At 40.2% G+C, this 14,319-nt stretch overlaps 1 protein-coding gene and 1 long non-coding RNA gene across 4 annotated transcripts in view; both read right to left on the bottom strand.

Moving 5' to 3' along the window:
- LOC106944712 (uncharacterized) overlaps positions 1-9,904 on the bottom strand; it is a 41,534-nt gene extending 31,630 nt beyond the window's left edge. For all 3 annotated transcript variants that reach the window (XR_001424400.1, XR_001424399.1, XR_001424401.1), the window contains exons 1-2: positions 9,798-9,904; positions 9,092-9,495 (exon numbers count right to left, since the gene is read on the bottom strand). This is a non-coding gene — a long non-coding RNA (uncharacterized LOC106944712). The remainder of the gene's footprint in view (positions 1-9,091; positions 9,496-9,797) is intronic.
- Positions 9,905-11,236: 1,332 nt separating this feature from the next.
- On the bottom strand, positions 11,237-13,942 carry pou4f1 (POU class 4 homeobox 1). Its single transcript, XM_015027920.1, has 2 exons — positions 13,561-13,942; positions 11,237-13,111 (listed from the first exon to the last, which is right to left on the bottom strand). Exons 1-2 carry the CDS (start codon positions 13,681-13,683, stop codon positions 12,125-12,127), a joined length of 1,110 nt encoding a protein of 369 aa, XP_014883406.1. The 5' UTR covers positions 13,684-13,942; the 3' UTR covers positions 11,237-12,124.
- Positions 13,943-14,319: the final 377 nt, after the last annotated feature.

Below are 14,319 nucleotides of genomic sequence, written 5' to 3' on the forward strand. Positions count from 1 at the left end.
TGCGGTGCTGCTTGTAAATTATGCTGATAATTGTTTGGGGTTTTTTTAGATATTGTGACACTGAGACGAACTTAACGTGTAGCTGGCTGGAGAGCAGTTGTTGACCAAGCTTTTGTCTCTGTCTTTGGAAAAAGTTCCTGCCCTCTGAAATGCACTCAGGCAGTCCAATGGTGACTATCAATAACATACCAAGTAAAAAATAAGCCATTATTGCAGGGCAGACTATTCAACAACAAACCTAAAGCCTTCTTGAACTATTGAAATCAGAATATTGAATTTGTTTATTATGTATTTATAGTCGGAGAATGAACAGCTATGGATTTGGACACGGGTTTTCAGCAGCATATGTGAATTTACAGCAATTGTATTGTAGCTTGTGTGCAAAAGGACTGGTGAGTCTTCCACAACAAAGAAAGTTCACCGTCAGTATCGAGTGAAAACGACAGCCAAACCCCCTGAGAATCAGGTGCACTTTCCGAAATGTAAATCAGGCCTTCTCAGAGACGCACAGACTTCTCCATCCCCTGCTGCTCAGAAAGCTTTGCCATTCACCTTTAAACAGCAGAACAATAATCAATGGAGCATTATTAATGCTGAAATCATTCATCTGCTCTCCTGTGTTATCCTGCTGAGTGTAAAGCTGCTTAAGTCATGGAGCTCATACAGTGGACCGCATCGCATGTGCTGGTTTAAATAAAATCCATCGCATCTGCTCTCATTTACCCGAGATCAATATCTTACCAAAAGTGGAGCTTTACCTTGAACTATCTGTACTTTTTTTTTTAAGTTATTCTATAGCAAATATATTTTGACACACTGATCATAAATGTTTGACGCAAATCAGATCAGCCAAAAGATCTTTGATAGTGAGTAGTTTCATCTGTGACAACACTGCTCCTAATCCCAGTGGTTCCTACGCAGCACCTTGTAGGACTCTTCGGTTTTCAGCCAGAAAAAGAACCATCCATGTCGACTTCAATCATTAATAAGCAACGTTTCCCTACACTAGCCCTTCCACAATCCCTCAAAGATCTGGCCGTGAATTTTTCATAAACCAAGTCTCTGTTTCTTGTTCATGAGCCGTCTCTGTACACTGAAGTCTATTCCTTCCATGTCCAACCCAGCGAATTTATTGGCTGTAGCAGGAGTGCGAGTAAAGCAGTGGCACTCGGCTTAGGGAAGAAGAGGGAGCGACCTCGCTCCTTCATTACAGGAGGCAGATGTAAATCAAACTAATTATGGAGCCACTACGGTATCGAACCCATGGAGGGGAAATGAAATGATCAGAAGCAGGTCGGCACTCAACAGAGAGAGAGAGAGTTAATGAAAATATTAATTACCTGGTGATATAGTGGGAACACCTCACACACACCCTCGGTTCCTCTCTGCCTCAAAGCCCCTACCTCAGAGAGCATTTGTTTTAATTGAGTAATAATAAGACTGTTACATTTGGCTGAGTCACTTGATTAGGGTCGGTAATTGACCAATAAAGGTACATGATTGGCAATTATAAAATCCAATGTAGTGCTAATTACTTAGCAGCTCTAAAGTGTTGAACATGGACAGCAGTACAGTTCTAAGCAGATGGTTATTTTAAAACTCATAAAATCAGAGCATAGTGAGTTCAGAGTCAGTAAATCCACAAAACGCCTTCGACGCGTCCCATAAACCCTCTCTCAAACACATCCTTCCTAATATTAGTAGAATTGGCTGTTAATACCAGATTTGGCCACATGATTGATTTTCCTCTGTGTTTTTGTTCTGAATTATTCAGTGGTACACTTTATCTCCTCACCTTCCCTTCTCCCCAGACTGTTGTACCTCCTCCCCTCACTACTATGTCATGTGACGATGGTCAATAAGTGGCAGAAATTTGGATCCTGACTGTTTCAGACAGCATCATTCTTAGAATACACAAATGAGAAGATAGTATGCTGCCCAAATAGGTGAAATTGAGTTGCAGTCAATCAAAGTCATTGGAGAATTAATCAACCTTTGTAATTAATCAACAATATTCCTTTATGCTCTTTCCTAAAACTGTTCAAAACACAATGTTACTTTAGAATAGGTACACTTTTAAATTAGCAGGATGTAATTCAAAAAAAGTCTCTGTCATTATTTTTGGCATGGAGCAAATGGAAATGTTGGCAATCATAACTGAGCTAAATCTTATTTCATGACACTAAGACAAAGAGCGTATTTGTATGTAGTACATGTTAGTATCTGATTCCCACTGTTGTTAGAAGTTAAGCAGATAATTCTTCTTGATTCTTTCCAGATTTTGGTTTTCTAATAATTGGGAATAACACATAGACGTGTACAGAAAAAAAACTTTAAAAAAAAACTTTTTTTTTTTTTTTTTGCACTGCCACCCCTCCCCTTCTCAATGCGAACTATTTCACTCCGCTGATAATCATGTACATGTGGATGTAATCTGCCATGTGACACAATTTGGCGCTAATTTTTTTGCTTCAGGCGACACTAGCACACAGTGTTCAGGCGTCACTCTCACAACATCCAAACACAAGTCAATTTTTATTTACCAATTTCCAAGGGGTTTGAAGGACAAATTGATTCCATTAAGGCAACCGAGCCTGTGCTTTGAAACTCTTGCTGAGATACATCAATGTGACTGCTGCTTATTACTCAAGCATAATTAGCCATGTCAACCTATGCAGCTCGATGAGGTGATGCATTCGTTCAGCTACCTGTCTGGCTCGCAGCAAGCGAGCGAGTGAGTGAGTGAGTAAGTGAATGAGTTTTACATAGTTCTTGGCTTTCCTCTATTCGGAGTGACAGCCTAATCAGTAGTTTGTCAAAGCCGACTCCAGCTCCACCTGTCAAAGCTGTCAGTCTTCTGAGGAGCCGATGAGGTCCCCTGAGTAATAAGCAGCAGAGCTGATTTCGCCACCGTGTGACCTGCAAGGTGTGAAGCCAGGCCACTGAGGACATCATAATCATTGTCAGAACATGTGGTATTGATGAAAGATGTCAAGGAATGGCTGAAACCTAACATGAGATCCTGGAGGCACTCAGTGGAGTCTCTTGGGTGTGATCATAGTTATAACCCAGTGCATTGTGTGATAGTGATGCAAGGCAGCTGCAACATCTGTTGGATGTAGAGAAGGTTGTTGAAGGAGTTTTTGTACCTGTTTTTGTTCTGCTAACAGATTCAAGAGTCGCATGTCTGATTCAATGTTTTAGCTGCAGAAATGCAACCAATAGTTCATCTCTCAGTTCTATGCTCAGAGGCGGACTGGTGCCACTTTCTTAAGGTGTCCATCAAAAAGCTCATTTTGTTATTCATGCATTCCAGCAATGAGATTTAGGGAGTCATTTTCCAGTCTGTGTAACCAGATGGTAACAAGATCAAAGAAAGGCAATCAATGGCCTGTATGCTGTGCTCTTCACCATGTTTTCACTCTGAGATGTTTCCTTTTTCTGTTAAACGATGTCTGACTTGCAGCATCCCAAATATCATTTACTGAACATGTAAAATGTCCATAAATGCAGACAAATAATGCAGAAGAACGATGATCCATCTGGAGTTCCTAGCCCAGGTACAAGAGCAGAACATGATGCCCACCCAAGTTAAAAGTAGTGATAGCCAAGCCTGCACTTCAAATTTAAATCAGGAAAGTGAAGATTAATGTGGTGATTTATCCACTGAGGAAGAGGAAGTGAAGAGATGAGAGCAGAAGCATGGAGACTTAACAAACCAGCACCTCAGGGAGTGGTTTAAAATACTCTGTAACTATGTTACACGTCCAATAATTTACAAACCAATATGCTAAAATTTCACAAGCATTTAAGTCATGTGTTGTATTTTCTGGACCGGGATTGCTTCTTTGATATCCGCTTGTGTCGGATCTTCCATTTCTCCAAACAGCTGTCACAAAAAAAGGAAATCATGCATTGACTATGTAAGTCTCACTTCTTTCCACATGTCCATGTAAAATTGCTCAGCGATAATGAAGCTTTCAAGATGTTATTCTAGGGACACTGTCAGTCAACCCAAGCCTCACAAGTTCATCTGAGGTTAGTTTTCTCAAAACAAGATGGCCTTTGGTTCCAAAAAAGACACTTCAGGTTACTGCTACCCACAATGGTGGATGGAAGAGGAGTAAAGTAGTCAGCATCTGCAGTCAAATAGTCTCTATAATTTGTCAAGCTATTTGTTGAGGTATGAACATGTTGCGTCATTATCCATCAGCCTTGGTTTGTTTATTCCCTCAAAGAGACTCAAAACATTTCAATATTGTAGAGTAAAATGTGTTTTAAATGCAGAGTGTTTTAGATGGTAGAGGGGACACCTGTGTCCACTGTCATGAAGCTCCACCAATGTTTGTAACTAAAGTGCTTGCTATGTCATTTTTCAGTGTCACCAATAAGTGGCTACACTTCTATTGGGCAAATTGTATATTTGACCAAGAAAACAAGCAGTTATTTGTTTAAAGCCATGAACAGTGACATACTTCAATATGTTGAGCCTTCTTGAGCCGCCTTATTTCAGGTAGACATTAATCAAAATATTCCTTTTTTAGTGGGTGTTTTATAATTTTTATCTGCTTTGAAAACCAACGGAAATGGCACATGAGATTTGTTTGCTTCATTCTTTCATGGTTTTAAGGTTGTTGTTTTTTTCTTAAACTCTAAGATACAAAGTTAAAAAAAAACTCTTCATCAAGCTCACTGTCAAAAGGTTTTCTGCTTGTGAATATGCTACTTTTTTGGGATTTATTTTTGTATACCAATGTGAAAAGTGATTATTCTGGATAACTGGAGTTTCAATAGCTCTCACCCTTCTGGTACTTGAAATTTTATGACATTTATAAACTAGGATCATGCAAAAAATAATAATAATAAAAGAGAAAATAGTTGACTGTGGATGTTAGCTTCAGACAGAGTTTCAGATTTCTACTTTAGCGATGGAGAAAAAAAGTTAAAGATATTTAGTTGGACGATCTAATCTGTAAAGTTTAAATCGTCCAGAATATAAAATGTGCTGAGGTGTTTGTTTCTGTGTTTGGTCTAGTTGAAAAGACTGGGGACTATTAGAGAATGGAGAATGAAAATGTTCATAAAACCTGTTCTATATCAGTTTTGTGGGTTTTGTGAAGCTGGATGAAGCCGGTTAATTTAGCCATTATGTTTCCGTGAAAATGTATTTAAAAAGTTATAGTTCCAGAGTTTGATACAATTAGACTTCTGCCCCGTTGTGATTGAATATTGCATCTTTAGAATAGTATCAGAACAAGAGGGGCTAAAAATAAATCTCACGATCGCTGCTGCTCCACTACTTTAACAGATTTCAGATTTTCAGTGTGTGCGTGCGTGCATGCGCGTGACAGAGAGAGAGAGAGAGAGAGAGAGAGAAAGAGAGAGAGAGAGAGAGAGAGAGCATCAACATTTGTTCCCCTGTATGCTTCGAGTTCAGCAAATGAGTTGAACCAACCTTCCCGGGCAGTCCTCCCTGTCTACCCCAACCTCTAACAACTCATGAAATATTTACGGTGCCTCGCAGTAACCTCTCACACATCAACTCACACACATATATTTTTCTTTCTGTCATTTTAGCTGATAGTCAAGGGATGTAAACGTAAATGTCCGCTTAAGCCTCGGTTTATTTTGAGAGAGCATGCGAAGTTCACCTCGCAAACCTCTCACCCCTCCACAGACGCGTTCACGGGCTACTCGTAGCCTAGACACTCGGTGAACTTATGTGCGATTTCAGCGAGCGTTTCGGGGGCCCAGTGTATTGTATTCTGGTTGAATGTATGCAGAGGTAGCTGGATACAAACTTGACACCCGGCCGATCGGCAGCTGCCGGCTGTTTAATCAACAGTGATGAATATTTGATGGCGTGGCGGCGGGCAAATGGTGGCCGACACCCTCCTCATTATCGAAGTCCGTGTGTACAGAGGAAGATATTGAATATCTCTCCGATGGGGACCTGGCCCCTGTCAGCAACATGAAATGCCCCTACATTTCCCCACCACACGAAAGTCTAGACCTTAAATATGTGCAAAGCAAACCACGCAGAACCAGTTATGGATGAAGCACCTAGATTCCGAAACACCTGTAAATATGATTTTGATGGTTTAATGGTGTACGTAAAGGTACAAATGGAAAAGTTGATAGTAGAAGCTAAAACAAAGTTTATTAAGTGGAAACATACTGGAGATTATCCCAAAAGGACTATGCAAAGCATTTCAGCACAAAGGACAGTGACATAAACAGGTCAGAAACAAAGTCGTCGTGGAGGTAGAAAAAACTAATTTATTCATTCCCTGCACAAATCACCGCTCCAAGCATTAACTTCTTATTTTACATTTTGCAAATAAAGAAGAGAAAAATTATTTTGCAATATAAAAAAAGAATAATGCCTTTCTCTTGTACATACATTATTTTTGTTTTAAAGTATTGTGCATACTTATTGTAAGATTTGGGTTTAGCTTATGTAGTCAAGGTTAGAATCAATAGAATGTGCGTTTTAAAGAATTATGAACTTTGAAGAGGTATTCACCTTTGGTTAACCTTACTGAGCCTGACTCTCCTAGACAGAGAACTAAAGTTCTTGTCCTACGTTGTATTATTTTGTTTATTTTTTATTATTATTATTTTGAGTAAAGTATTTAAAAAAAATCTGTAAATTCACACTAAACAAAACATTAGTTTAAAACTCCTGTCGCTTCTCTTGAGTTTACGTCGATGACGCTGACGTTGGGTCTCCTAATATGGCATGTTCCCCCTCCTACCTTCCTTATGTTTCCGGTCGCTCTCCCCTCTCTTGTCTCGCGCGCCTACCTGCTGATACACGTGCGAGTAATGACGAAAGGGAGCAGGGTTCAAAGAGCACTCCGCCCGGGGCCGTGGCGGCTCTTTGAAGGCAAGGACTGGGAAATAAGTGACATTTAGGAAGTGAGGCAGGTTTAGCATAAAGTGACATTTAGGTGGCGGGACGTGATTTGAGAACGAGTTGAAACATCCCGCCATGATCACGTGAAGACACTGACAAGTGTTTTGATGTTTTAGTGTCACACTTTATCAGTTTAGTTGTCAAGCGGTGACTTCAAACAACTGTACGAAGGTTAAACCGTGCATATTTCCAGATTTGTATTTTTTATTTTAGTTTTTATTTGGACTAAACTTGACCATTGGGCCATTGTGAAAGAATGTTGTGTACATTTCCAACAGGTATCTTGTGGGTCGAGTTTATAGGTACCCTACTAATTATCTGCATGGTGCAAAGATGTGACACAAAACAGAACTGAATGGGTGATCATGGTTCATTGATTAATACTCAGTCTGTGGTTGGTTGCTACATAAGTATTGATTTTGGAACCTTTTCCAACTTTGACAAGAGTTTTTGTGTTTGTTTGTTTGTTTGTTTGTTTGTTTGTTTGTTTGTTTGTTTGTTTGTTTGTTTTTGTGACAAAATAAATGTAATTATAAATAGATCTTTTGGGAAGAGCAAAATGAAAAAAGAGGATGTAGGGGTTTATTCCTGTTTTTTTGTTTGTTTGTTTTTTTATAAATTATAATTTGTAAATCTTATGAAGTTGTCAACTTCCACAGCTAGTGTACAATTATTATTATTATTATTATTATTATTATTATTATTATTATTATTATTATTATTATTATTATTATTATCAGTCCCAATTGAAGTACGTATTGAAATCCACAGAGCAAAGAACTGAAGTATCAAATTTCGCTTCTATAGACTCCCAATCTTAGTCGTTAATTTATTTCCAAATACAAAAAAGTCACCACCTCTGCAAGTTTGAACTGTTCCCATCACGTCGCCTATTCTTTTGCTTCCCTGCAACTTTTTGACCCGTCATCTAAACAACTACACCCACAATAGGACTTTTGTGCTCCACACTAATACAAATCTAAATAGTTTTGTTTTTCCTTTTTTGTTATGAAGGCGACCTGCATATCCTTGATGCGTCCATATCCATTTTTATCTCTCATTCGCTACATGACAAGAGGTCAGCCCCTCAAGATCAAATATTTTTCTTACTAAATGACGGATTTATTAGACAAATAAGTTGTGCGTCTGACTCTGAACCCTCTGTGATTGAAATATACCCCTGTGTCAACAGCACCGCCTCTCAAACCGGGTCCCCGGCGATGAAGGGCTGCCACGGCGGATTACTGAGCAAATATGAGTGGGAAATGAGTGCAGATCTGGGGGATCTACCCATCCGCATCCCAGGTTTGACATTTCCGTCCAAAGGCCAACCTTAGCGCGCATTGTTAGATCAACTGAGCCATCTGAGGCTTCTCTTTTTATTATTTATTTTTGAAGAAAATTCATAAGCTAGCCTAGAATAATATCAAAAACAAAAATGAGTTCAGATTAAACAAATAACCGAACAAAACGTCAATTGTAAGCATCCCCCCCACCCCCAACCCTCCTTCCCTTTTACCTTCAGCGCGTCATCTTGTAATTATAATGATCTAATCCATCTTAACCTGGGTGCCTAACAGCTGCGATTAGAGTAGGCTCACTTTCTTCCGCTCAGAGCCATAGTAAAAACTCGTACGCTCGTAAATCTAAGCGCCCCGCGTAACCATAACGTGGCGAAATCATTATTTGCCGAGGTGGTGTCAGAGACTCGCTCATTTCGTCTGTCAGGAATCCAATTTCCTTTTATTTACATCCGCGGTATAGATTAATTACTCCCCTGACTAGTAGCCTGCAGGAATTAAGTTATGGGATCCTTTGGAAGGCTCCACGATTAATCCATCACGGCCTACGCAAGGATACAAAGGCGGAAGCAGAAGATGTGATTAATATGGGCGAAATTTGCCTATATGGTGAATAATAATAATAATAATAATAATAATAATAATAATAATAATAATAATAATAATAATAATAATAATAATAATAATAATAATAATGTGAAACCAGTTTTCTGTGGCCCAAGAAGCCCGACCAAAGCATCACGGGAAGTAACACGGTGGGAAGAATTTAAGGTACTTGAACGATCCAGACATGCAAAGGGGAAGAGAAGGCCTTTTTTTCTTTTTTCTTTTTTTTCTCTCTCTCTGTCTCAGGCCTCTGTATTATGAATACCTGAGATCAGGTGACGATGCGAGGTGCAGTATTGATGGAGCTTTAAGGGTTATGATATCGTCGAGGCCATCGATGAAATATCCCCAACTGATTAATAGAGGGCTCTGTCGTAACGGCTTGACATATGGTAGGCGAGGCAGCTGGGGACGGTACCTCAGGCATCCCCTACGGCCATTAACATATTAGAGGCTATTGTGAAGGCAGACAGTCCGACTTCATCCACAGACCCTTGTGCAGAGAGACAGCACCCCAGAGCTGTTTGATATAGGCTTTCAATAATGCATTACTCTTCAGTCCGCCAGCGGAGCTGTTCGTGGTGCTGAAATGATGTGCCATGTGGCGCGTGTGGTGCCGCCGGTGGAGAGTGTTCAGTGCCAACGGTGCTGCGTGGCTGACTGTCCGTACTAAAAATAAATAAATGAATGAATGAATAAATAAAAAATAAATAAATAAATTATCAGATAGATAGATAGATAGATAGATAGATAGATAGATAGATAGATAGATAGATAGATAGATAGATAGATAGATAGATAGATAGATAGATAGATAGATAGCATTCAAGTTTTCAATAAATGGCATTAATTATTATTTGCTACAAATCACCAAGCTGTATTCCGTTCTAAGCTTTGTGTCTGAAAAACGTTAAACAATCTAATTTCCTTCAGGTTAAAAACTATGTGAAATTTAAAAAAGGCCTACTTACTTTGACGAGCCGCTTCCTCTTCTGTCCAATTTGGCCAAAAAGCTACAGAAAACAAAAACGAGAAGCTTTCGCTGCTGTTATACAAACGACGTCCTCCACATGCCCACTTCCTCTGAAAACCCCGAATGCCGACTGAAAGTATTGCATTTTATAGCGGCAAACCTTGATTAATATTGCATTACACGCTTATAAAAATTCAGAGTAATTCATAGGACCAAGTAACAGGCGAATGTGAAGGAAGAAAAAAAAAAACATTCCGTGCAGGTTTAGAGTTAAAACAGCACAGTTAAAGGAGGGATCAGATTTCATTGTGATATTTCAAAGACACAATCTGATATTTTATTACTTTTTGTTGTTTTGCTAGCTTCTTTCTTTCTTTTTTCTTCTTCTTCTTATTCATTTGCATGCCCTCTTTAATGCTACCGTTGAGTTATTCTGACTTTGCTGTGACACTTCAGTGGATCTAAAGTGTGTTGTCAAGGCCTGGCATCGCCATAAATCTAGAAGAGTGGAGCTCTATCCTGAAATTTTCAAAACTGCTAATTGCATTTTACTTGGCAAAGGAACATTAATTTCTGAATAAACTACTGCATTATTATTGTTAATTTTTATTGATTTTATTAAGGGGATAGCTATTGGAAACAAACTTTTGTCCGATTTTTTTTTCTCTTTTTATGCTAATGTCTACTGTGTAATTTATTTAAAAAAACGGATTTATTATTAATTATTATTCTTACAATTATTATTATATTATTATCGAATGTAAGTGAATATTAACAATATATTTTTTTCATATTTTTAATTTGACAATACAATAATTCGTTGTTTGATTTAATATGTGTGATTCAAATAAAATACATTTCCCATCCAAGCTTTATTTGCAAAAAAAGGTGAAAAAAAGAGAAAAAGACAGAAAAAAGAAATAAAAGGAAACAAAGAAAACAGAGCTGAGGGGGAAAAACATAACTTCGTGTCATACTAAAATCATTTCAGTTTTAGCAAAGCTGTTGCTATAATATTGTGCAACAACAATGAGCCCCTTGAGTAGTGTGTCCAATCATAACCAAAAAAAAAAAGCACGGTTTTCTTTCTTTGATTTATTAGAAGATTGCTGGAACACACTCCCCGTTGGATTTTGGCGTACAGGATGGAGAGTACCAATGAAAGTAAGAGGACAACAGAGGAGAGTGTAGAAGTTGTGAGTGAGGGAAGGAGACATTTTCCATGATGCACATGTCGCCGTAGTTTTGTAAACATACCTGTGCACAAAGTAAATAGTACTTACACAACGACTCCGTAACAGTTAACACGACAAACAACGAGGTGATCTTAATGCGAAAACAAGCATTTAACAGTGACTTACAACCACCCACAAAAAAATAAGGTCTATCAGTAGATAGCACTACTGTAAGCAGTGATTTATTCTTTTTTTTTTTTCATAAATGCATAGAGTGTTTGCACTGCAAACTGAAACACATAAAAGAAAAAAAATTTCCTTTTTTTTTTAAATTGTGATTACTCCTTCATGAAGCACACAAGCTTTTCGCGCTCTGATCTGTGATGTCAAAGGTGTCGCAAGACCCTTAGAAATTGTTTCCAAAACACAGGAGTTCGCCTCTTGTAAGTGATAATCTGTAGTCTGTACATACAAACCATGTCGATCTAAATCTAAAGGGTCTTTTTTTGTGTGTGCAAATTTAAATAAATATATCTGTAGTTATTATGACGACCTGTAGAGGCTTATTTTCTTCCCGTGAATTAGTATTTCATGCAGGCCCAATTTATTTTATTAATTTTTTTTTTCGTTAGACATTAAAGTTTGCAACAAAATTCGAAGTTTATAGCAGCTTCTAAAATTAGAATAAAGGAACACATGAATAAATAAATAAACAGCTTCGTGAATTACTCTATACCAAACAGTGACAAGAATCAAACCGAAACACAGTTCAACAATAAATGAGGTAATTCGTAAATGGCTATATTTCAAATCATAGGCCTATTAGAGAAGAAAAACAACTCGCTATATTGTATCAAGCAAATCACGTCTTTCCACGCGTTTTAAAAGGCAATGACGACGACGCTAAACTTTTCCCTCGCAACAACTGAGCGAAATTTGTGTAGTCTGGTATTTGCATACTTCACATTCACCAATAACGTGAAAAATAAACAAGATATATGAAGCCTCATAAAATGGGTGCCTATAGCCCATTGTGCACCAACGTGTAAAGTCGCTGGAGACAAAAGACTGAAAATGGTGTCTTGTTAGTGTCCCTTGGTCCCCAGATTCAGTCACTCTTCATTTCTTTTCTCTCCGTTCTCTTTGCCCATCAGTGAGCAGCTGAAAATTTCAACCTTTTCTGCTTCTGTCTTTGGTTACAAAACCACACTCGCACCACATTTTTTTTCAAGTCCAACTTTTCAGCTATAGCCGCTATTTTCTCGGAGGACGGCCGAGGCTGTACGGCGAAGTAAGCCTCCAAAGACCTCTTTTCCGGGGCTGCTATCGAGGTCCTCTTCCGTTTCTTTTCCCCCCCGTTGAAAATGTCAGGTTTGCTCATTTTCTCCCTCTGGGCCCCCTCGGCCTCCTCCAGCCAGGCCTGGAGGATGGGTTTGAGCGCAATCATGTTGTTGTGGGACAGAGTTAAGGACTCAAATCGACAAATTGTACTTTGGCTCAGCGAGCCCACACCGGGGATTTTGAGATTAGCCAGAGCGCTGCCCACGTCCGCCTGGGTCACCCCCAGCTTGATCCTCCGCTGCTTGAAGCGCTCAGCGAAAGCCTCCAGCTCCCTTGGGTCTGTGTCCGAGTCATTGATGGAGGGAAGTCCGGGGTTTGTGAGCCCTGGGCCGCCTTGGCTTCCACCGTGATGGCCCGGTAAGAGCCCGTGGTGGGTGAGCGACGAGTTCATGCTCATTGCCTGGTGGGATAGGTGACCCAAACCGTGCATGTGGGAATGCGGGTGGGCAGAGGAGGTGGAGATGAGCCCTCCGCCGCCACCTCCGCCTCCCCCGCCACCTCCTCCGCCTGTCCCGTCGTGCGCGCTGGACATCAGGGTGAGGGACGGCGAGCCGATGTGATCCATGATGTCCGGAGGCTCCAGGTTCTGGTGGTGGTGGTGGTGGTGATGGTGGTGGTGGTGGGCCAGGGGCACGGTGGACGTCGACGAGCATGGCACCGTGCTCATCGTGTGGTAGGTGGCGTCCGGTTTGAAAGGGTGCGTCTTGCCCTGGGACACGGCGATGTCCACGGCGGCCAAAGCCTCTGCCCGGGCCAGCAAGGTCTCATCCAGACTCGCGAATATGTTGCTCTGTAGCTGCGAGGGCAAAAAATAAAAAATAAAAAAATAAAAAACGAAAAAAAAAAGAAAAAAGAAAGGGAAGAGGAGAAGAAAGTGAGTGGGTGCAAAATAGGAAACGGCACATGGAAGGAAAAGAGGAAAAAAGAAACGTGCATAAATGCATCTGTCAGTCGGTACTTTTGGCGACACGTAGCAGAGTTGAGTATTCCTTCAGAGGCGGGAAGTCATAAAAATTAATACAAAAACGGCAAACGCCGGGCTTTTGCGTGAGCATGCTTTCAAAAAGATCACAGACTCTCCGAGTGATTGCTGTGGAATACATGAAAAAAACATTAAGCGCGCGTCTTGGCGGAAAGTGCCTTGAAGCGCCTCTCGTTATTACGCACAAGACAGCGCTCGTCGCTTGCGAGCAGCCGAGGCAGGAAAAAGTGACAAAGAAGGTAAAGTTTTCTGGGATCATTTACCTGTGGAGTTTGCAGGCAGGCTCTCCTTATAGCTTCCGAGCTGGAATGCAGAGTGGTGTACTTGTGCTCGGGTAAGGAGGGATGCATGGCGAAGTGCGGCTGTTTGCTGTTCATGGACATCATCTTGGCGAACGTCTCGAATTAAAGTGCACAGGAGAAGAAAAATAAATAAATAAATAAATAAAACAGAGGGGGGAAACAGCTACGAGAGCTGGAAAATAGTCATAGATAATCACAGATCCTTTGCCTATTCGGTAATGATGCAGTGCGGTTCGCTCTGTAGTTGCGCCGAGTGCGGCAGCCTTGTGCCCGGAGATCACAGAGATGCCTGCAGTCTCTCAGACGCACTTATCTGTCTACTGTTTCCCCCACTGCTGGGGATGAGAGAGGCTCTTACACCTGAGCGCCTCAGATCTCGTCAAGCCCGTGCTCGGCTGCTCTCGCGAGACACAAGCTGCCAGAACAGTGAACTGGCTGACAGATAAAAAAGAAAAAAAAAGAAAAAAAAACTGCTCACAGGGCAGGCAATCACATCTGGAGAGTAGTTGCTTGCGTTTTAGGGCTTTTTCTCTATCCAGCTACAGGAGTGCATCAGTAGCTTTCAGGCCTCATTCTTTACTTCAGCTCCAGTTCACAAATGACCCAGTGCAGCTAATTTTGGCTTGTGTAGCTCTATATATATATATATATATATATATATATATATATATATATATATATATATATATAATGCAATTGTCTACACTCACTCTTAATGTA

This window comes from Poecilia latipinna, unplaced genomic scaffold (assembly GCF_001443285.1).
Source record: "Poecilia latipinna isolate Pla-1442-1.1 unplaced genomic scaffold, P_latipinna-1.0 Scaffold110, whole genome shotgun sequence".
NCBI lineage: Eukaryota > Metazoa > Chordata > Actinopteri > Cyprinodontiformes > Poeciliidae > Poecilia > Poecilia latipinna.

What these genes read in the sequence shown, in the direction of transcription:
- pou4f1 (XM_015027920.1), bottom strand. Translation starts at nt 13,683, where the DNA reads ATGATGTCCATGAACAGCAAACAGCCGCACTTCGCCATGCATCCCTCC. An exon ending in CCTGCCTGCAAACTCCACAG is followed by an intron (nt 13,112 to 13,560) that starts GTAAATGATCCC and finishes TTGCCCTCGCAG; the next exon opens with CTACAGAGCAACATATTCGC.